The 22543-nt window shown below is 38.9% G+C and overlaps 2 protein-coding genes across 6 annotated transcripts in view; one reads left to right on the top strand and one right to left on the bottom strand.

Annotated features, from left to right (window-relative positions):
• The window catches only part of SLC3A1 (solute carrier family 3 member 1), a 44108-nt gene extending 25987 nt beyond the window's left edge, over positions 1-18121 (top strand). For 2 of the 3 annotated variants that reach the window (XM_030800392.1, XM_030800393.1), the window contains 4 exons: positions 1431-1626; positions 9870-10037; positions 11155-11271; positions 17499-18121. In XM_030800392.1, the coding sequence (XP_030656252.1) occupies positions 1431-1626; positions 9870-10037; positions 11155-11271; positions 17499-17939 (922 nt within the window). In that variant the 3' untranslated portion in view covers positions 17940-18121. Of the gene's footprint in view, positions 1-1430; positions 1627-9869; positions 10038-11154; positions 11272-15462; positions 16873-17498 lie in introns of those variants that run through there. The other variant, XM_030800394.1, reaches the window with a different exon arrangement.
• The window catches only part of PREPL (prolyl endopeptidase like), a 40209-nt gene continuing 33769 nt past the window's right edge, over positions 16104-22543 (bottom strand). For 2 of the 3 annotated variants that reach the window (XM_012501448.2, XM_030800391.1), the window contains exons 11-14: positions 20549-20698; positions 20019-20142; positions 19121-19194; positions 18122-18742 (exon numbers count right to left, since the gene is read on the bottom strand). In XM_012501448.2, the coding sequence (XP_012356902.1) occupies positions 18653-18742; positions 19121-19194; positions 20019-20142; positions 20549-20698 (438 nt within the window). In that variant the 3' untranslated portion in view covers positions 18122-18652. Of the gene's footprint in view, positions 18743-19120; positions 19195-20018; positions 20143-20548; positions 20699-22543 lie in introns of all 3 variants that reach the window. The other variant, XM_030800390.1, reaches the window with a different exon arrangement.

Below are 22543 nucleotides of genomic sequence, written 5' to 3'. Positions count from 1 at the left end.
AGGGACTCAAATACAAGGGGGAAGTTCTTTTGAAGAAAATACCCCACCTTATTTGCAGACATAAACTTTAGATTCTAAATGGAGTGATGAGAATTGCTAAAGAAAGTCTTCATGGATGTCAATGAGTTTTAGTGTCAGGATGTTACTGAATTTTGATTCTAGGAGATTAATTCTCCTAGGATTCTAGGTTTAGAAAGAAAAGAACAGGCTGGGCGTGGGGGCTCATGCTTGTAATCCCATCACTTTGGGAGGCTGAGGCAGGCAGATCATCTGAGGTCAGGAGTTTGAGACCAGCCTGGCCAACATGGTGAAACTCTGTGTCTACTAAAAACACAAAAAAATTAGCTGGGTGTGGTGGCGGGTGCCTGTAATCCCAGCTACTCGGGAGGCTGAGGCAGGAGAATTGTTTGAACCTGGGAGGTGGATGTTGCAGTAAGCCAAGATCATGCCATTGCACTCCAGCCTGGGCAATAACAGTGAAATTCTGCCTCAAGAAACAAAAACAACCAATATCGACTGAGATCCAATTTTTTTTTTTTTTTTTTTTTTTTAAAGACAGATTCTCACTTTGTTGCCCAGGCTCGAGTGTGGTGGCATGATCTCGTCTCACTGCAACCTTCACCTCCCAAATTCACGTGATTCTCCTGCCTTGGCCTTCCGAGTAGCTGGGATTACAGGTGCATATCACCACACCTAATTTTTGTATTTTTGGTAGAGATGTTTCTTCACGTTGGCCAGGCTGGTCTCAAACTTCTGACCTCAAGTTATCCACCTGCCTCGGCCTCCCAAAGTGTTGGGATTACAGGCGTGAGCCACCGTGCCTGGCACCTAAATGTTTCATTTTTTTTTTGAGGGTGGGGATTTTTCTGCCTTGTGTTATTTATTATTATACTTTTAGTTCTAGGGTACATGTGTACAACATGCAGGTTACATAGGTATACATGTGCCATGTTGGTTTGCTGTACCCATCGACTTGTCATTTACATTAGGTATTTCTCCTAATGCTATTCTTCCGTCAGCCCCCCACCCACTGACAGGCCCCGATGTGTGATGTTCCCTGCCCTGTGTCCATGTGTTCTCGTTATTCAACTCCCACCTATGAATCAGAACATGCGGTGTTTGGTTTTCTGTCCTTGTGATAATTTGCTTAGAATGATGGTTTCCAGCTTCATCCATGTCCCTGCAAAGGATATGGACTCATCCTTTTTTATGGCTGCATAGTATTCCATGGTATATATGTGCCACATTTTCTTAATCCAGTCTAACATTTGGTGACAGCTTGATTATGCTTTCTAGAAGGTGCTAGTCCTATATGGTTAATAGTGTGCATTCAGCCCCTACATCTTGTACATGCAAGATAAGCAGCTGTGGAGTGCCTTCCCAGTCTTCTGACAGGCCCCGATGACATTGAACCTTGTCAACTCTTACAGGTTCATGGGGACTGAAGCCTATGCAGACAGTATTGACAGGACCGTGACGTACTATGGATTGCCATTTATCCAAGAAGCCGATTTTCCCTTCAACAATTACCTCACCATGCTAGACACTGTTTCTGGGAACAGCGTGTATGAGGTTATCACATCCTGGATGGAAAACATGCCAGAAGGAAAATGGCCTAATTGGATGGTAAGTTCTCATGACAGCTTAGTACATAATGTGCTGCTGTTGCCTTTGCTGTCCAGTTACCTCTAAAATACAATGGACCTTTGTCTCTAAGTGACCATCACCTCTGCCTTATTTGGTGATTGTTCAGTGGTCAGGCCTGTCACAGCCTCTGCCAGGTTCTTTTCGTTAAGGGAGAGACACTGCCCACTGAATGGAATGAATATTGAATGAGTGCTTGTCTATGCTCAGAACACTGCTAGGCTTTTTGGGGATGGATATCAAACCATAATTTCTCCCCACATATCTCAGAGTTTATGATGTCAATGGGAAGAAAGAGGATTTTGGGTGTGGAAGAGCACAGCAATTCAGGGCAACATAAAACTGTGACAAAACACCAATTTGTGGGGCAGGATGCACTGCAAAAAGCATTTAAACTACAGAGATTCTCAGAGAATTTCTCCCCCTTCTGCACTACACTCTTCAAAACAATTTTTTTTTTTTTTTTTTTTTTTTTTTTTTTTTTTTTTGAGACGGGCTCACTCTGCACCCAGGCTGGAGTGCAATGGTGCAATCATGGCTCACTGCAGCCTCGACCTCTGAGGCTCAAGCAATCCTCCCACCTCAGCCTCCTGAGTAGCTGGGACTACAGGTACGTGCCACCATGCCTGGCTAATTATTTTTGGTTTTGTATTTTTAGTAGAGATGGGGTTTCACCATGTTGGCCAGGCTTGTCTTAAACTCCTGACCTCAAGTGATCTGCCCACCTTGGTCTCCCAAAGTGCTATGAATACAGGCATGAGCTACCATGCTCAACACTAATGTTTTTCAAGACTGGCAATATATTACTTCAGTGAAGAACAAAAGATATAGCGATACATACCTGTAGTAACAAACCACTATTCTCACTTCCACACCCATCAGGGTTGCTTTCCCTGATCTGATTTTTCTGTCTTTGGGTTTGAGTTAGAGGTCAATATTAGGCTCCTTCATAAGATGTCTGTAGTATTATAGATGTAAGCCCTGCTGCTTCAAAGTCCCACGGTAACAGTGGTTTAAACAAAATGCAAGTTTCTTTCTCTCATATAAAAGACAACCTTCCTTTCTTTTCTTTTTTTTTTTTTTTTTTGAGACTGAGCCTCCCTCTGTTGCCCAGGCTGGAGTGCAATGGCGTGATCTTGGCTCACTGCAACCTCCACCTCCCGGGTTCAAGCAATTTTTCTGCCTCAGTCTCCTGAGTAGCTGGGATTACAGGTGCACGCCACCATGCCTGGCTAATTTTTTTATTTTTAGTAGAGATGGGGGTTTTACCATGTTGGTCAGGCTGGTCTTGAACTCCTTACCTCGTGATCCACCCCCATCTCGGCCTCCCAAAGTGCTGGGATTACAAGCATGAGCCACCACTCTTGGCCCTTCCTTTCTTTAATATATTATAAATGTAAACTCTAAAACCCCTCTTTAGTCTTGATAATCCTCCATCTCTCTGTATCTCTACCACCTTAGGCTGTTTCTGGGGTCTCATCCTTTAGGTCTCAGGTAGGTGTCACCAGAGGAAGCCTTCTGGAGCCCCCAGATGAGGTGTCAGGTCTATCTATTGTATACTATAGCACCTGTTCATTCCCTTTCCTTAAAGTCCACACAATTCCATGATGTCTGCTTTCCTCACTAGACAGTTCACTGGTTAAGGGCAGAGGCAGGTTCCCAGCATCCTTGCACGGTGCCCACCTCACACCGAGGTGCTCAGGCTCAGAGTTTGTTTGTTGCTGGTGCTGTTATTCGTATGCAGTTTAGCGATTTACCAAAGGTGTGCCTTATCTTATATATAGAGAGAGTTGCCTTACACTAGTCAGTATCTTCTGTTGTACCCCCACAATACCTGTAGGTTTGATCTGGGCCCTGAAAAGTGGTATGATTTTGATACTTTTCACACAGATCCTGCCAGCTATCTTACACAGCCTGATGAAAACCTGAAAGGATAAAGAAAATGCAGCCTTGGCAGAAAAACACTGGCAGAATCTGTGAACCATGATTAAGCTTATTTCAATCTTTTCTGATGCTTTAATAGGCAGGAATGTGTTTCCCCATTGCCAGAGCCTTTCTCTGTCTGGTGAGGGGAGAGGCTCAAATTTAGGCATGGTAAAAGCTTTAATTTGTTAAATGTTAAGTATTAAAACTATACTACAATTTTTAAATAACAGCTTTGTTGAGATATAATTCACATACCATAAAACTTTTTTTTTTTTTTTTTTTTGAGACGGAGTTTTGCTCTTGTTACCCAGGCTGGGGTGCAGTGGCATGATCCCAGCTCACTGCAACCTCTGCCTCCTGGGTTCAAGTAATTCTTCTGCCTCAGCCTCCAGAGTAGCTGGGATTACAGGTGCCCACCACCACGCCCAGCTAATTTTTTGTATTTTTAGTAGGGACACGGGGTTTCATCATGTTGGCCAGGCTGGTCTCGAACTCCTGACCTCAGGTGATCCACCCATCTCGGCCTACCAAAGTGCTGGCATTACAGGTGTGAGCCACTGAGCCCAGCCAAAATTTACCGTTTTAAAAGTATATAATTAAGTGGATTTTTGGTATATTCACAGAATTATGTAACCATCAACAATGTCTCATTCCAGAGCATTTTCATCACCCCCCAAATAAACCACATCTCCATTAGCAATAACTGCGCATGGCCCCTCCCTCTCTATCCTCAGTCTCTGGCAACCACTCACCTACTTTCTGTGTCTATGGATTTGCCTATTCAGGGCATTTCATATAAATGGAGTTATACAATATGGGCCTTTTGTGTCTAGCTTCTTTCACTTAGTGTTTTCAAGGTTTATCCATGTTGTAGTATGTATCAGTACATCATTCCTTTTTATGGCTGAATAGTAACTTCCATAAAGCACATTTTGTTTATCTGTTCATGAATTGACCGACATTTGTTTTCACTTTTGGACTATTACGAATAGTGATGCTATGGACATTTGTGTACAAGTTTTTATAAAAACATATTTTCAATTCTCTCTGGTATATATCCAGGAGAGGAATTGCTCCACTGGGCATATGGTAAGTCTACATTTAACTATTTGAGGAACTCCCAAATTGTTTTCCAAAGTAGCTACACCATTTTACATTCCCACCAGCAATGTTACGAGGGTTCCGATTTTTCCACATCTCATCAAGCCTTGTGATGGTCTGCCTTTCTGATGATGGCCTTCCTGCTGAGTGTCAAGTTGTTATCTCATTGTATTTTTTTTTTTTTTTTTGCATTTCCCTGATGGCTAATTTTGTTGAGGGTATTTTCATGTGCTTATTGGACATTTGCATGTCTTATTTGGAGAAATGTCTATTCAAATTCTTTGCCTATAATTAAATTTGGTTGTCTTTTTATTGTTTAGTTGTAAGAATTCCTGATACATACTGGATAGGTGATTTGCAAGTATTTTCTCCCATTCTGTGGGCTTTCATGTCACTTTCTTGATAGTGTCCCTTGAAAAGCATAAAAGCTTTTAATTTTTATGAAGTCCAATTGTTTTGTTGTTGTTGTTGCTTGTACTTTTAGTGTTATATTAGAAACCATTGCCTGGTCCATTTATTCCAGCACCACATGCTAAAAAGACTGTTCTTTGCTTCATTGGATTATCATGGAACCTTTGTTGAAAAATCAACTGATTGTAGGCTGGGTGTGGTGGCTCACACCTGAAATCCCAGCACTTTGGGAGGTTGAGGTGGGAGTTGAGCCCAGGAGTTCAAGGTTGCCGTGAGCCATGATCACACTCCAGGGTGCACTCCAGCCTGGGTGACAGAGACCCCGTCTCTAAAAGTAAAACAAAACAAAAAAAAAAGAAAAGTTGATTAGATTTACAGACTCTCAGTTCTGTTCATCTATATGTCTGTCTCTATGCCTGAACACCCAGAGTTGATTAGTGTAGCTTAGTAAGTCTTGACATAGAGAAGTATGGGTCCTCCAACTTTGTTATTTTTCAAGATTGTTTTAGCTGTTCTGGGTACCTCATATTTCCATGTAAATTTTAGGATTTCCATATAAATTTTAGAATAGCCAACTGGGATTTTGATAGGGATTGCACTGAATCTGTTTATCATTTTTGGCAATCATGCCATCTTAAGTCTTCTAATCCATGAACACAGATGTATCTTATTTAGGTCTTTAATTTCTTTCGACGTTTTGTATTTTTCATTGTATAAGTCTTACATTTTTTGTTCAATTTATTCCTAAGTATTTTGTTCTTTTGATATTATTGTAAACTGAAGTGTTTTCTTAATTTCATTATTGGATTCTTCATTATTAGTGTATAGAAATACAATAGATTTGTGTCGATTGATCTTATATCCTAAAACATTGCTGAACTTGTTTTTCGTTTCTAATAGTTTATTGTGAATTCCTGAGGAATTTTAATTTGAGGTGGAGTCTTGCTGTTGCCCAGGCTGGAGTGCAGTGGTGCGATCTCAGCTCATTCCAAGCTCCGCCTCCCGGGTTCACACCATTCTCCTGTCTCAGCCTCCCGAATAGCTGGGACTACAGGTGCCTGCCACCATGCCTGGCTAACTTTTTGTATTTTTAGTAGAGATGGGGTTTCACCGTGTTAGCCAGGATGGTCTCGGTCTCCTGACCTCATGATCTGCCTGCCTCAGCCTCCCAAAGTGCTGGGATTACAGGTGTGAACTACTGTGCCTGGCCTCCTGAGGAATTTTTTGTTTTAAAATTATTGCAAAATATACATAAAACATAATTTTAAACATTCAAAATTGTGTTAATTCAATGCATTAAATACATTCCAAATGTTGTACAACCATCACCATTATCAGTTTCTAGAACTTTTATCATCCCAAACAGAAAATCCATACCCACTAAACAATAATTCACTTCTATCACTAACCCCTGATATCTTCCATTCTATTTTCAGCCTCTATAAATTTTGCCTATTCTAGGTACCTCATGTAAGTGGAATCATAACAATATTTGTTCTTTTGTGTCTGCCTCATTTCACTTAGCTTAACGTTTTCAAGTTTCCTTCATACATACAATAGCATGTATCAGATCTTACTCCTTATGACTGAGTAACATTCCATGGTACCTATGTAACACATGTTATCTATTCATCTGTTGGTGACATTTGTGGTTTTGCCTCCTTTTGGCTATTGGAATAATGTTACAAACCAATGGTGTACAAGTATGTTTAAGCCCTAGATTTCAATTCTTTTGGATCTATACCATGGAGTGGAATTGCTGGATCACACAATACTTTCTTGTTTTTGTTTTGTTTTTTTGAGATGGAGTCTCACTGTGTCACCCAGGCTGGAGTGCAGTGGTATGGTCTTGGCTCACTGCAACCTCTGCCTCTGGGTTCAAGCAATTCTTATGCCTTAGCCTCCTGTGTAGCTTGGATTACAGGCATGTGCCACCATGACTGGCTAATTTTTGTATTTTTAGTAGAAATGGGGTTTTACCATCTTGGCCAGGCTGGTCTGGAACTCCTGGCCTCAAGTGATTTGCTGCCTTGGCCTCCCAAAGTGCTGGGATTACAGGCATAAGCCACTGTGCCCAGCCTTTTTTTTTTGAGACAGGGTCTCACTTTGTCACCCAGGCTGGAGCACAGTGGTGTGAACATGGCTCATTGCAGCCTTGACCTCCTGGGCTCAAACAATCCTCCTGCCTTAGCTCCCACCAAGTAGCTGGGACTATAGGTGCATACCACCATACCTGGATAATTTTTGTATTTTTTGTGGAGATGGGGTTTCGCCATGTTGTGCAGGCTGGTCTTGAACTCCTGAGCTCAAGTGATCCTCCCACCTTGGCCTCTTAAAGTGTTAGGATTACAGGTGTGAGCCACTGTGCCCAGCCTTGGATCATATAGTACTTCTATGATTTTGAGGAACTACCAAACTGTTTTCCATAGTGACTTCTCCGTTTTACATTCCCATCAGCAATGTACAAAGGTTCCAATTTCTTTTCATCCTCACCAACACTTTTCTGTCTTTATTTTAAAAATTATACTCATCATAGTACATATGAAGTGGTATCTCATTTTTTCATTATTGAATAACAGTTTTGCTGGATATAGAAATCTTGGTTTACAGTTCTTTCTTTGATCACTTCGAATATGTCATCCCATTGCCCTCTGGCCTTCATGGTTTTTGATAAGAAGTCAGTTGCTAATCTTATTGAGACTCCTTACATGTGATGTACCAATTTTCTTTGCTCCTTTAAAGATTCTGTGTCTTTTAACAGTTTGACTGATACATCCAAGTGTGGGTTTTTAAAAATTTTGTCCTACTTGGAGTTCATTGAGGTTCTTAGATACATAATTTTTTAAAAAATCAAATTTGGGAAGTTGTTGGCTATTATTTTTTCAAATATTGTTTCCGACCATTTCTCTCCCTTCTCTCCTTTTGAGACTTCCATTATGCATATGTTGGTATGCATGATAGTATCCCACAGGTCTCTGAGAGTCTTTTTTTTTTTTTTTTTTTTTTGAGAGACAGGGTTTTGCTCTGTTGCCCATGCTGGAGTGCAGTGGTGTAAACATGGCTCACTGCAACCTTGATGTCCTGTGCTCAAACAATTTTCCCATCTCAGCTTCTTGTGTAGCTGAGACTACAGGTGCATGCCACCATGCCTGGCTAAATTTTTAATTTTTTGTAGACACGGGGTCTCACCATGTTGCCCAGGCTGGTTTAGAACTCCTGGGCTCAAGCATGTTCCTGCCTTGGCATCCCAAAGCACTGGGATTACAGGTGGGAGCCACAGCGCCTGGCCTCATTCTTCTTTATTTTTTCTTTCTGGTTCTCAGGCCAGATACTCTCAATTGAGTCTTCAAGATTTCTGATTCCTTTGCTAGTTCAAATTTGTCAAGTCCCTTTAGTAAATGTCTCACTTTAGCTATTGTACTTTTTAACTCTAACATTTTTATTTTTTCATAATTTCTCTGATCTATTTGATAACTGTTCATATACTTTAAATTCTTTAGGCACAGGTTTTTTCTTTGAATATCAAAATATTAGCTGGTTTAAAGTCTTTGTCTAGTAAGTCCAATGTTTGGTCTTCTAAGCAACATTTGCTATTGACTCCCCCCACCATTATATGAGCCATATTTTCCTGTTTTCTTTGACTGTTTTGTATATTTGTTGTTGTTGTTAAAAACTGGACATTTTAAGTAGTATGACAATTCTGGAAATCACATTCTTCCTTTCCCAGTGTTTGTTGTGCTCTATATGTCCAGAAGTCTTGAGAAATCAAAGGGTTTCTTGTCAGAAGATCTCATGACAGTGAAAATAAAAGGATGGAGGGAAAAATTGACCTAATTTTCTGGCCATAAAAATAGAAAAATACTTCACAATGGTCTATAAAAACATAATTGTAAAGATCATTTTCATATATCTAAGGAAGTTAAAAAAAAAAAAAAAAAGCAACCTCCTATTTCTTGAATTGTAGCAATTAAGTCTTGTCCTAAGACTCAAGTTCAAATGCTAGCTCTGTCTCATACTACTACTAGAATAAATGATGTAATTTCTCAGAGCTTGTTTCCTCATTTGTAAAATGGAGATAGTACTTGCTAGCACTGTTGTGTGAAGAAGTGGAATATAGGTGTGAAAGTACTTTTTAAAAAGTAAAGTGCCATGCTCAGCATATGCACATGAGGGTTTGAGTTGTGGGTTATGGAGAGAGTTGTCAAGTGACTTAAATAAATTCTTATTTAAACAAACTCTTATTTAAATAAGGGCTAGAATATACCTAGAACATTTAACATGGAAATATATTTACAAATAGAAAACACTTTATAAAATTTCATCTTGGACTATGTAAATTCCTTCTAAAAGTTGATTTACTTTAAAAATTTTGTCTGAATAGTTCATAAGTCAAAACAATTTTTTAAAAGAGGACACATCAGAAGTCTCTCATGCCTGTCCCTTTCACCTTGTTCCCTTGTCTTGCTCTCTGCCACAGTTTTGTTTCCTTTCCTGTCAATATTCTCTTATCCAGATATGAGAAAATATGACTGTGTACCCTCTGAGTTTTATTTGCAATATCATTGTAAAATAAATTCTTATCACCCTTTTCTTGCTCATCAGTGGCCAAGATAATAAATTGGTCAGTTACACAGCAAATAGCAGGCCTAGGACTCAAGTCCAGGCTTGCTAGTACCAGGGTACCACATCTACTTTGTTTTGCTACGTTGTGAACTTTCTGTGAAATAGGGTAAATCTTTCAGAAAACTGTGTATAGAGCCGCGTTCTTAAAAATATCTGCCTTTCAGATTGGTGGACCAGACAGTTCCCGGCTGACTTCGCGTTTGGGGAATGAGTATGTCAACGTGATGAACATGCTTCTTTTCACACTCCCTGGAACTCCTATAACTTACTACGGAGAAGAAATTGGAATGGGAAATATTGTAGCCACAAATCTCAATGAAAGCTATGATATTGTAAGTTGAATACAACTTGACTATTCATCACAGCTATAAAACCAAGTACTCATTTTTTATTTTTTGCCAAATAGAGAACTTACTATCTCTCTATTCCATTGCTGAAAATCATGGTTACTTTGCTTTTCTTTCTTACTGTTAGTAAGAATTCTCAACTTTCTTGGTGGTCTGAGAGCTTATTTTAAAAATGCTTTTGGAGCCACACAACTAAATTTCTTGGGTAGACCATTTTAAAGATGTTTTCTACCTGATAAGCATATTAAAATTTATTTATTTATTTTGCCAGGAATACTGTGTTGAGAGGCACACTAAAATTGGAGAACCATTGGTTTAGTTTAGAATATTATTCATTTCCCTCTACTTGAAATGTGGAGTTAGGAACACTTATTTCTTTAGTTCTCATTTGTCCTGTTTGGTCTCGAGTGACCACAGCACAAGGACCCTTTCTTTTCTGTTATCAGGTACAGTGCACAGCCTCAGAGTTAAGCAGTTTTTATTTTGTAACTACAGATTTCAGAATTGTGTTGCTGGGTAGACGACTATCTTGCAACTTTAATTTGCCTGGTTAGCTTTCAATTGTATGAGATCCAATTTCCCTAATATTTGATTAAGGTGAAGCTTTTTTTCCTCTATCAGCTCCTACATTTATTTGTGTGTGTGCACTCGAGCAATAACCAGGCTGAATAAATGAGTAGGAGGGAATTCACACTCACTTGTACATGGCAGTGTTCTTAAATTCACCATCACTGTACCATAGTGGAAGTCGTGTAAACTGGCAATAGCACATTTTGAAATCCTGTATTATTGATTTTTAGGAAAAAGCAGCAAAGATTTCAAGCATGTATTAAAGTTCGATTAGTATTGTCTATTCAAACTCAAAATGTTAAAGTCAAATTAGCATTGTCTATTCAAACTCAATGTTATTAGGTACTTTCTAGTTAAAAGGGTGAAACTGGTTTATGTACTGAATGTTAGGCCTTTTCATCACAAATGCTAATGAGTACAAACACTAGCTAAGAACTATAGGAAATTAAATAATTATGAAGTAAATCAGGACCAAAGTACATTTCTTTGAATAACCAAACCACCGTTTTCCCTTTCGGGTCTTTTGACATAGAATACCCTTCGCTCAAAGTCACCAATGCAGTGGGACAATAGTTCAAATGCTGGTTTTTCTGAAGCTAGTCACACCTGGTTACCTACCAATTCAGATTACCACACTGTGAATGTTGACGTAAGTATCAGTGAAAATTTTATGTTGATTCTAGAAACAAGAAATGGGTTTCTACTGAAAGTACACACTCACCCTGAATGTGTCTAAACCTTAACGGATACTCTTTAAATCAATCACAGACTTCCTTGCAGTTTTCAATTTGTAAGGAGTTTGTAAATCATGCCTTTGTGAAAATACAAACTGGTACAAATCTACCAAGTGAAGTGAAGTATCATACAGAATATACAAGTCTTCATTGCAATGACCTTTACTAAGGCCTTTGAGCTACAAAGGAAATTTTATGGAAGTTTTTTAGCTAGCCCAGCGACCCTTCCTCCTCTCTTCCCCTCAAAAGGCAGGGAGAGAGGCGGGTGGATAGGCAGACACGCAGGCAGGAAGGAGGATCAATCAATCAACCCAGAGCAAGGCTCAAATCCACACTACTGTGCTGAAGAAACAGAAGCCATACATGATCCTTAAAGTGGTTGCTCTTGCATACTAATACCACTTTGGCTTTTGCCCTTTTTTCTGTTCCCATAGTGATCAAGCACTAATGTCATTCACTGGTGAAAACTTCACTGGAAAACACACTAAACCAATTTAGGGGAAATGAAATTATAGATGCCACATGGAGATACTTAAGAAATGCATAGCACCCCCCCGCCCCGCCACACACCACACACACACCCACCATGCCCCATCCCAGTCTACTGAGGAAACTCCCCAGGATATTCAGATATAGAAAGCCACACAAACCCTCCTGTTCCCACAGCTCCCTGCTACAAGCACCACTGAGAATTCCTGGATAGCATAAGCTTTGTTTTATATAGTTGCAGGTCTTGAAGACACAAAATATATATGGGTTGAATGCCTCTTGATTCTCATTATGTCTAAAATATTCCCATAGGCCAATCTGAATACAGTATGTAGGAAGTCCTACATAAAAATGCATGCCAGCAAAGATGTAGAAAATGCAAATTAAAACAGTGAATTTTTTTTTTTTTTTTTGAGATGGAGTTTTGCTCTTGTTGCCCGGGCTAGAGTGCAATGGTGTGGTCTTGGCTCACCGCGACCTCCACCTCCTGGGTTCAAGCGATTCTCCTACCTCAGCCTCCCAAGTAGCTAGGATTATAGGCGTCTGCCAGGCGCCTGCCACCATGTATGGCTAATTTTTGTATTTTTAGTGGAGATGGGGTTTCACCATGTTGGGCAGGCTGGTTTCAAACTCCTGACCTCAGGTGATCTGCCCACCTCAGCCTCCCAAAGTGTTGGGATTACAGGCGTGAGCCACTGTGCCCAGCCAACAATGACGCTTTTTTCTATCAGATTAACAAAGTCTTTAAAAATGATCATGAGTGATGACAGATACTAAGTCATAAATCCCAGACAATGCCATTTTAATAAAATACATCCAAATGACCCTGGAAAGGAACAGAAAATTTAAGTAATTTCTAAAATATATAAAGTAAAATTAGGGCTGGGCACCATGGCTCACACCTGTAATCCCAGAATTTTGGGAGGCAAAGGCCAGAGAAATGCTTGAGCACAGGAGTTTGAGACCAGCCTAGGCAATATAGTGAAACCTTGTTTCTACCTTCCCCCTACCCCCGCCAAAAAAAAAAAAAAGGGAAATTAGCTGGGCCTGGTGACATGTGCCTGTCATCCCAGCTACTCAGGAGGCTGAGCCCAAGAGATCAAGGTTGCAGTGAGCTGTGATTACCCCAATGCACTCCAGCCTGGGTGGCAGAGTAAGACCGTCTCAAAAAGAAAAAGAGAATAGAAGTGGGAGTCTAAAACATACAGGAGAAAAACAGTTCTAACAGAGAGAGCACTGTAGGAATTTCCTGAACTCCTGCAATTTGCCATGGCATAACTTCCCTAAGGAAAAAAAAATCCAGAACTGTTTGGTGATCACATGCATGGTAGAATTAGTAGAACAAAGCCTGAAGCTTCTATAAGTGCATCAGAAGAAAGAAAAGAAGGAAAACAAGACCTAACTCTAGCGCTGTCCCCTGGCGAGAGTTCACTGTGGAATGCTCTCAGAAATGAGAACTTTTACTACTCAGCTCAGAGTCACAGAGGCCAGGAGAAAAAAGGTGGGAATCTAGCAAGCTTATCACCTTCAAGTAGGAAAAGAACCCTACATCCCAATGTCCCAAAGACAAGTCAGACTCACATTCAACGTGGCTTCCCATTATGAGAGGCAGGCAACCAAAGACAGGCAAACGAGGAAGGTCAAAACACAAAAGCAAACAGATCAAGAATCACACAGTATCTGAGAAAAACCAAGGCCATGAAAGGGAGACACCATTCCTAACAGAACACTGTAGAAAGCAGAGAAAATATAGCAAACATAAGACTTTAAGTATAAATACCCCCAGAAGATTGCTGTTTAATGGAGCTCCTTGACATTCTTTCAAGAAGTGATTAGATATCTCAGAAGTATAAAAGATTGTCAAACAATGAAATAGAACATAAGTGCTAATTAGTGTGCTGAAAAATTGATCCAGGGGCTTGTCCAGAATGTACTGAAAAAGACAAAGAATTAAGAGCATAAGAAAAAATTGGGATACATGGAAGATAGATACAGAATTCCAACATGCAGTAACAACAATTGCACAGGAGAACAGACTGGAGGAAACATACAAAGAAATAAAACACATAACCCAGAGATAAAGGAAGACTTTATCTTCTTTCAGAACAGCTAGGATAAAGAGAACTCCAAAACTACTCAGAAAGAAACCAAATCTGAAAATAGATTGCCTGAGAAAAGGGTTGAGAATTGGACTAGCATCAGACTTCTCAATTGGATACTACACCACATTAGAACTCTATTTTCAAAGTTGTAATGGAAACTGAGTTCTATATCCATTCAAACTAGCATGTAAGAGAGCAACACAGATGGAAAAGCAAGGACCCACATTTTACCATGCGTGGCCACTTTCTGAAAGAATAGTCAAGGGACTATCCAACGAAACAAAACATAACAATTCTAAGAGATACAATGTATTAAAGAAGGAAAAGGAAATAATATAACTTGATTTAAATAATTTTTGATACACAATGTAAAACAAGGTATTCTGGAAAAAAATCTTAGTGATTTGATTCTATACGGGAAATGTTAGCAGGGAGGGTGTGTGGGTGGGAGGGGGCATACAGGAGCATGCAAATAAGAGAGCAGTGTTTGTTTTGCACAAGAAAAAGAGTAACTCTAGATTTGAGCTGTTCAGTAGCCATTAACCACTGTGACTATTACATTAAATAGAATTAAACATTTAGTTCCTGCTGGGTATGGTGGCTCATGCCTACAATCCCAGCACTTTGGGAGGCCAAGACTGGAGGATCACTGGATCCTAGGAGTTTGAGACCGGCCTGGGCAACATAGTTAAGACCCTATCTCTTAAGAAAAAAATTAGCTGGGCATTGTGGCACACACCTGTAGTCCCAGCTACTCAGGAGGCTGAGGTGGGAGGATCACTTGAGCCCAGGATATTGAGGCTGCAGTGAGCCACGATCACACCACTGCACTCCAGCTTGGGCAACAGAGGGAGATTTTGTCAAAAAAAAAAAAAAAAAAAAAAAAAAAAAAAAAAAAATTCAGTTCCCATGTCATAGTAACACTTCAAATGCTCATTAGCTGCCATATCGGATAGCTCTGATATAGAACATTTCCAGCATTACAGAAAGTTCTATTGGCCAGCATTGTTCTAGACATTGAGAAAAATTAAAGTGGTCATAATTTTAATGGTAAAATTAGGACAGACATAAAAATAATTTTCAAAGAATTATTTTCAAAGAACACGACATAAAAATTTTCAAATACTAGAAGAAAAAAATTAGTCAATCCAATAAAAAGCTTAATAGAAAAAAAACCCAAATAATAATATAACTACAAATAAAATACGGCTTCAGAATTATGTCTAATACAATAATTACAAATATGAATGGGTTAAATTAGCCTATTAAAAGATAAAACCACTCAGATAACAAAAACAGACATAAACACTAACACAAAACACAAAGAATTAAAATGAAGATATAGCAAGCAAATAGAAAGCTTGCAACCCAGCTATAGCTATAAACACAAAAAATGAGGTTATCTTTTGACCTAATAATTCCATTCCTAATACTTGTACTTAGAAATATTTGCACATGTGCACAATAATACTTAAAGGATCTCAACACTTTTTTTTTTTTTTTTTTTTGAGATAGTCTTGCTCTGTCACCCATGCTCGAGTGCAGTGGCGTGATCTCTGCTCACTGCAGCCTCCGCCTCCCGGGTTCAAGTGATTCTCCTGCCGCAGCCTCCCGAGTAGCTAGGATTACAGGTGCACGTCATTATGCCTGGGTAATTTTTGTTATTTTTTAGTAGAGATGGTGTTTCACCATGTTGGCCAGGCTGGTCTTGAACTCTTGACCTCTGGTGATCTGCCTGCCTTGGCCTCCTAAAGTGCTAGGATTATGGGCCTGAGCCACCTTGCCTGGCCTGCAACACTTGTTTTTAATAGAAGACACGAGAAATGATTTAAATATTTTATCAATAGAAAACCAGCTCTATCAACTATGAGCCCAGTATGCAGCTTTTAAAAATGAGAGCTCTATATACATTGATATGAGACCATTTCAAATATGTATTCAATAAAGTATAGAATGGTAACATGTCACCAACTGTGTAAAGAAACATATGTTTGCATAGGCACAGAATGTATCATTTCATATGATACATAAAAACAAAAGAACATATATAGTGCCTGTTTCTGCAGGGAACTGCGAAGCTATTGAAAGGTGTTGAAGAAAACCTTTTTATAGTATGTATTCTTCTTGTAATTGAATAAAAAATAAAATGACAAAAATCAGGCTTGGAAATATTTAATAGCAGACAAAATATAGTTCAATATGAAAAGCATTATATGAGACAAAGGCAATTTTCAAAAATTGATAAAACGTTCCACTAAAAATCATGACTGCATCTAACAGCTTCAAAATATAGAAAATACTCAAATGCAAAATCAACAAATCTGCAATTACAGAAAAAGACTTCAACATACTTCTAGAAAGTAGTAACTCAAGTAGACAATAATAGCTAACACTTACCGGGCACTTCTTATGTGAGTGGCACTGAAACATGTGCTTTCATGCATTACCTAAGGCTAGAGAAAATGTTAATAACTTTGACAAGTCATACATGTATCATAAATATCTTTGTAGCTGACAAACAGCATAAACATTTTTTTAAACACCATTAGATAATTATTTAAAGACCACATATTGGGAACCTACCCCTAAAGAACAATAACAACCACAATAACAACTACCACCCCAGTAAACATGGCTGGCAAGAGTACAATTAAATGAACATTATCACTGATTTGGCAACAGCTCTTATGAAGAATAATTTGGCATTATGTATCAAGTGCCCATACTCTTTGACAAAGTAACTGTCTTTCTGATTATCTAAAATAATACAAAAAAGGGGGGAGGGGAATAAAAATAGAAAATATTAGAAACACTAATGTCAAAATGAAAGGGCATGGTTAAGTATGGTACAACCATTCAACAGAATATTGTCATTAAAAACATGGAGGCTATATTATATAGTCAATAACAAAATACTTGAAGGGTTAGAAGTACCTAAACCCAAATCATCTTTAAGGGACACGTACTATTATTATGGTAAAAAAAACCTACAATTTCTAACTTTCACCTTAGGCAGCTTTTTATTTTGCATCGTTTTTTCAACTTTCTCTTCTATTAGCTGTGTAAGAAATACATATCTGCTAAAGTTACGTTATCTTCGCACAACAGCAACCTACACATTAGTCTACAAAGGGGGAACAAACCCAAATTCCTCACAAGTCTGAGTCCACTGTTGCTTTCCTTCTGGCCATCTGGCAGTTACAATACAGCACAGAGTGACTTTATGCAAGTTAAATATTCATCATCTTAGACATGGACATTTGTTTTGGGATTCCTAAAGTGGAGTCAAAATTTGGTCTCTACAGAAGCTCTACAGTGTAGCAGGAGCACTGTGCATACTTACTGACTCCCAGACAAGCTGAAACCCTGAATTTATCCTATCAGTTTTTATATAAATTGTTCTTACCTACTTATTGATGCTTACAATTTGGCAATTATAAGGGGCAAAATTGGAGCAAGTGTTTTGGGTAAATAACTCCTTACAATATATTAAAAATACTTACAAACAATTCTTAGAATCTAACACTTATGTAAATACTTTTAAAAAATAGGTCCAAAAGATTCAGCCCAGATCGGCTTTGAAGTTATATCAAGATTTAAGTCTACTTCATGCCAACGAGCTACTCCTCAACAGGGGCTGGTTTTGCCATTTGAGGAATGACAGCCACTATGTTGTGTACACAAGAGAGCTGTATGGCATAGACAGAATCTTCATCGTGGTTCTGAATTTTGGAGAATCAACACTGTTAAATCTACAGAATATGATTTCGGGCCTCCCCGCTACAATGAGAATAAGGTTAAGTACCAATTCTGCCAACAAAGGCAGTAAAGTTGATACAAGTGGCATTTTTCTAGACAAGGGAGAGGGACTCATCCTTGAACACAACACGAAGAATCTCCTTCATCGCCAAACAGCTTACAGAGACAGATGCTTTATTTCCAATCGAGCATGCTATTCCAGTGTATTGAACATACTGTATACCTCGTGTTAGGCACCTTTATGAAGAGATGAAGACACTGGCACTTCATTGGGATTGTAAGCATTTGTAATAGCTTCATGTACAGCATGCTGCTTGGTGAACAATCATTAATTCGATATTTCTGTAGCTTGAATGTAACTGCTTTAAGAAAGGTTCTCAAATGTTTTGAAAAAAATAAAATGTTTAAAAGTAAATTATCGCTTATAGGAGCTTATAACTTTATTCAGATAGCATCAATTAGGGATGACCAGAACACATTAGGACCCCAGATTATTCAAAAACTTTAACGAATTTTAAGGGGAAGAATTTTATCTTTTCCCTTAAAATGCAGTCATAGAAATTAGAGGATGACTCACTGCCACAGTGTCTAAAAGCATTTGCTAGCAAAGAGGGCAGGACACTGATTTGTAAACTGCTCAACTCTTCTGACTGGAAGGGAGGCCTAGAATTCTGCTGTCACCAATCCTTCCCTTCCCTCTACTCTATGTCCTTCTAAGGAGCATGATTTGAAAACTACTTTCCTAGGTTAATGGACATGTGCATCAATGGAGAGAACAGTATAAGCAAGTGAGATGTAGACTAAGCAAAATTTAGATGGAGAAGCACATTTAAAAAAATTAACAACTTAAAAATCTCAAGTTAATTTTTTTTTTTTGCTAACTCAATTGGAAGTAAGACTATGAAATATTTCAGTGTGTTTCCAATTCCAAGTTGAATGTAGTGTTTCAGAATTTCAGGTATTTCTTAAGATCCTCGAAAACACTGGTGCTGTCAAGTCCAAGTTCCTCATACAGGAATTTAATTTGGGCTGTAATCTAAAAGAAACACATTTAAAATATTAAATAGAAGGCCTTTGTAAAAATGCCACTGTTTAAGCTTCTCTTTATCTATCCATCTTTACCTAACCCTGAAGTCAGCAATTTATGGCAAGAATACTTTCATTCGGGACAGAGGCAGAAGGCTTCCAACAATTAAGATTAAATTATTTTCTTTAACAGAGCTCACTTATCAAGTACAAGAGAGAGACATTTCTCTTGATTGACAGTGTCCCTCCCTCCACTCCTGGGTCTCACCCATAGATAGGACATTTGTGAAGTGGCTTTGTCATAAACCCTGCTGCAACCACTGAAAACGTGAAAACAACATATATCTAGTTCAGGAATCTGTCCACTGAGAGGGCCTTGATAACATACCTTTTTGTGAGAATCCTCAATTACATGATTGCCTCCAGGCTGAATATCTAGAATAATATTAGGGGCCTGATAGCCTGAAAGAGTTAACATATAGAACAATTAGAAGATTGTATGGGATCTTCTTTGGAAGATCGAGACCCGTTCCTCCCCTCTTCTTTGAGTACTCAGTTCAAATAGTAGTAAAGGAGTAAAAAGCAAAAACCACCATCATCAACAAAAAGATGGGAGAGGACAAGCAGCAGAAGACAAACTTCTGACACAGAGAAAGCAGGAAGAGGCCGTATGGAAAAGACTATATGGTGCCACACCGAGAAGGCTGAAACCCAGGAGATCATCAATCTGCCCTGTGGAATCTGAGAGTCTTATGCCCTGAAAACACCAACTACAGCAATGGATGGGAGTGACAAATGGAGATGAATACAGGGAGACTGACTTGGCATATAGTTTCAAGGCAAAAAGGAGGGATTCTAATCTCATAAAGCTGAAACAGTTAGCTAGAGGAAATTCATGCAGCTAAACAGTTTGGGCACTGATGGCCCAAAACAAAAATCTTAATCTGTCTTTTAGAGATTCCCAAGAATAATGGCTCAATAAATATTGTTAAATGAATTAATAACTGTATGGCAGTGCATCTCCAAGTTATATTTGATTCTTAAATTTCCTGTTTCCTTTGTGTCCTGCCTATTTTAATACTGTTCTTTGAAAAAGAGGTGAGGCGGTGTACGTATAGTTATGTAGTTACATACACTTTAACTGGGGAGTCAACACAGGAAAATAATTGTTTGCCCTAAATCCTGGGCAGATGATTTGGCTGCAGCCTGAAATAAATTCCTCTGAGCAGTGTGCTATGGGTAGCAGTCTGTTTGGCCATGTTCCCTGCTTCTAGGGGGTCTCCTACCTTCACCTGTGTCCTTTGCATGCTCTGCGACGGCTTCCTTGAGTTTCTCAGTATAGCTTACAATTCCTTTCAGAGGTACACGTTCATCGTTTTCATATGCCGTTATGTGAATTGAAGGATAATGCTGAAAGAAAATACACGCACAAAGAGTTTACATCATTTCTTATGGTCCCTTTCTACTATAGAGACTATGAAAAATAATTACCTCCAATTTTTTCCCTCTAAGTGCTCTATGCTTTTTCTCACTTGCTATCTTGAGAGATCCTCAGTATTACAGTAGTAGACGACTTGTTATCTGGAATAGCCTATTCTTGACTAAAGGACCTTAGCTAATTTAGTAATTAAGGCATGATAAGTCTATTCCCCTGAGGTATTAAACATGGAGCACGAGCAGAGATGGTGCTGAAGATATTTGGGCATCATAAGTAGAAACATCTCTAAAGCTCCTATTTTTGCTTCAGCTTGGATAAGTTTTTTTTTTTTTATTCTATGTAAATTCAGGATAGTCTAACACAATTGTCTTTCACTACCTGAGGTTTAATATTTTGATAGGGACAGTAACATTTTATGTAGTTCTTTTGTTTTTCATCAGATGAAGGATTCCCCCATTCTTCTAATTCTTCTAATGTCAGAGGAAGTGTAGTGTCCATCATGGTGTTCAGAACATCCAAGAAAGGTGCCTAAAAAAAAGGCAAAGAAACTTATACTTCAAGTAAGAGGTTGGTAAGTGAGTTTCAGAAAAACATTATATTTTATGAATATACATACTGATATGAGAGAAAATAACTCAAGAAGCCATATAGATTCCTGGGAGTTAGAATACTCCGTCCTTAACCAGGGCCTGCAATTTATAACCTACTTTTAAAGTCTTCAGACTCCTTAAATGACATATAACAAGAAATGGTTTATCTTCTAATTTCACAATATTTATTTTTAGCTTAGTACCTTTTATTCATTTATATTTTTTCGTATATAAAAGCAATAAATGCTAGTCTCATACCAATTAGGACGATTAGTTATTATATTAAAAAAAAAAAGTATTGGCAGTAATGTGGAGAAACCGGAATCCTGATACACTGGTGGTTGGAATGTAAAATGGGGCAGCTGCTATGGAAAACAGTATGGTGGTTCATCAAAAAGTTAAGCTTAAGATTACCATACGATCCAGCAATTCCACTCCTGGCATATAATCCCCAAAACTGAAAGCAGGGTCTTAAAGAGATCTGCATACCTATGTTCACAGCAGCATAGTCACAACAGCCAAAAGGTGGAAGCAACTCAAGTGTCCATTAACCGAAGAATGAATAAGCAAAATGTGGTATACACATACAATATTACATGGAATATTATTCAGCCTTAAAAAGGAATAAAATTCTGGGCCAGGCGCGGTGGCTCACGCTTGTAATCCCAGCACTTTGGGAGGCCGAAGCGGGCGGATCACGAGGTCAGGAGATCGAGACCACGGTGAAACCCCGTCTCTACTAAAAAATACAAAAAATTAGCCAGGCGTGGTGGCGGGCGCCTGTAGTCCCAGCTACTCGGAGAGGCTGAGGCAGGAGAATGGCGTGAACCCGGGAGGCAGAGCTTGCAGTGAGCTGAGATTGCGCCACTGCACTCCAGCCTGGGTGACAGAGCAAGACTCCGTCTCAAAAAAAAAAAAAAAAAAAAAAGGAATAAAATTTTGATACATGCTACAATATGGATGAACCTCAAGGATATAATCTAAGTGAAATAAACCAGTCACAAAAAGATATATTTTGTATGATTCCACCTATGTGAGGTGTTTGAGCAGTCAAATTCACAGAGACAGAGGCTGTGGGAAGAAGCAAATGGAGAGCTGTTTAATCGGTACAGGGTTTCAGTTTTGTTAAGATGAAAAGCGGGTTCTGGAGATTGGCTGCATAAGCCTATGAATGCACTTACCACTACTGAACTATTCACTTAAAAATGGTTGAGATGGTAAATTTTATGGTATTTTACCATAATTAAAAATTTTTAAATGAAAAAAACACACAACAAGGTCTTTTTCACCAGTTGGACGTTCTATATTAAAAGCAAAAAACACTAAGTAAAGAAACTGGAAAATATCCAAGATGAAAGAAGAGAAAACAACCCATTGGCTTATAATTAGTGTTACAAAATTTAATAAAATGAAGGCTGGGTCGCACATGGTGGCTCATGCCTGTAATCCCAGCACGTTGGGAGGCTGAGGTGGGCAAATCACTTGAGCCCAGGAGTTTGAAACTAGCCTGGGTAACATGGTAAAACCCCATCTCTACAAAACAACAACAACAACAAACCACAAAAATGTGCAGGGCATGGTGGCACATGCCTGTAGTCCCAGATACTCAGGAGGCTGAGGTGGGAGGATCACCTGAGCCCCAGAGGTCGAGGCTGTAGTGAGCTGTGTTCGTGCGCCATTGCATTCCAGCCTGGCTGAAAGAGCAAAACTCTGACTCAAAAAACAAAACAAAACAAAACAAAAAACAAAAACCCCACAAAAACAACAAAACAAAAATGAAGGC

Source organism: Nomascus leucogenys, chromosome 19, assembly GCF_006542625.1.
Source record: "Nomascus leucogenys isolate Asia chromosome 19, Asia_NLE_v1, whole genome shotgun sequence".
Classification (NCBI taxonomy): Eukaryota; Metazoa; Chordata; class Mammalia; order Primates; family Hylobatidae; genus Nomascus; species Nomascus leucogenys.
The sequence above is the reverse complement of the archived record's forward strand: the minus strand, read 5'-3'. Positions and strand labels throughout refer to the sequence as shown.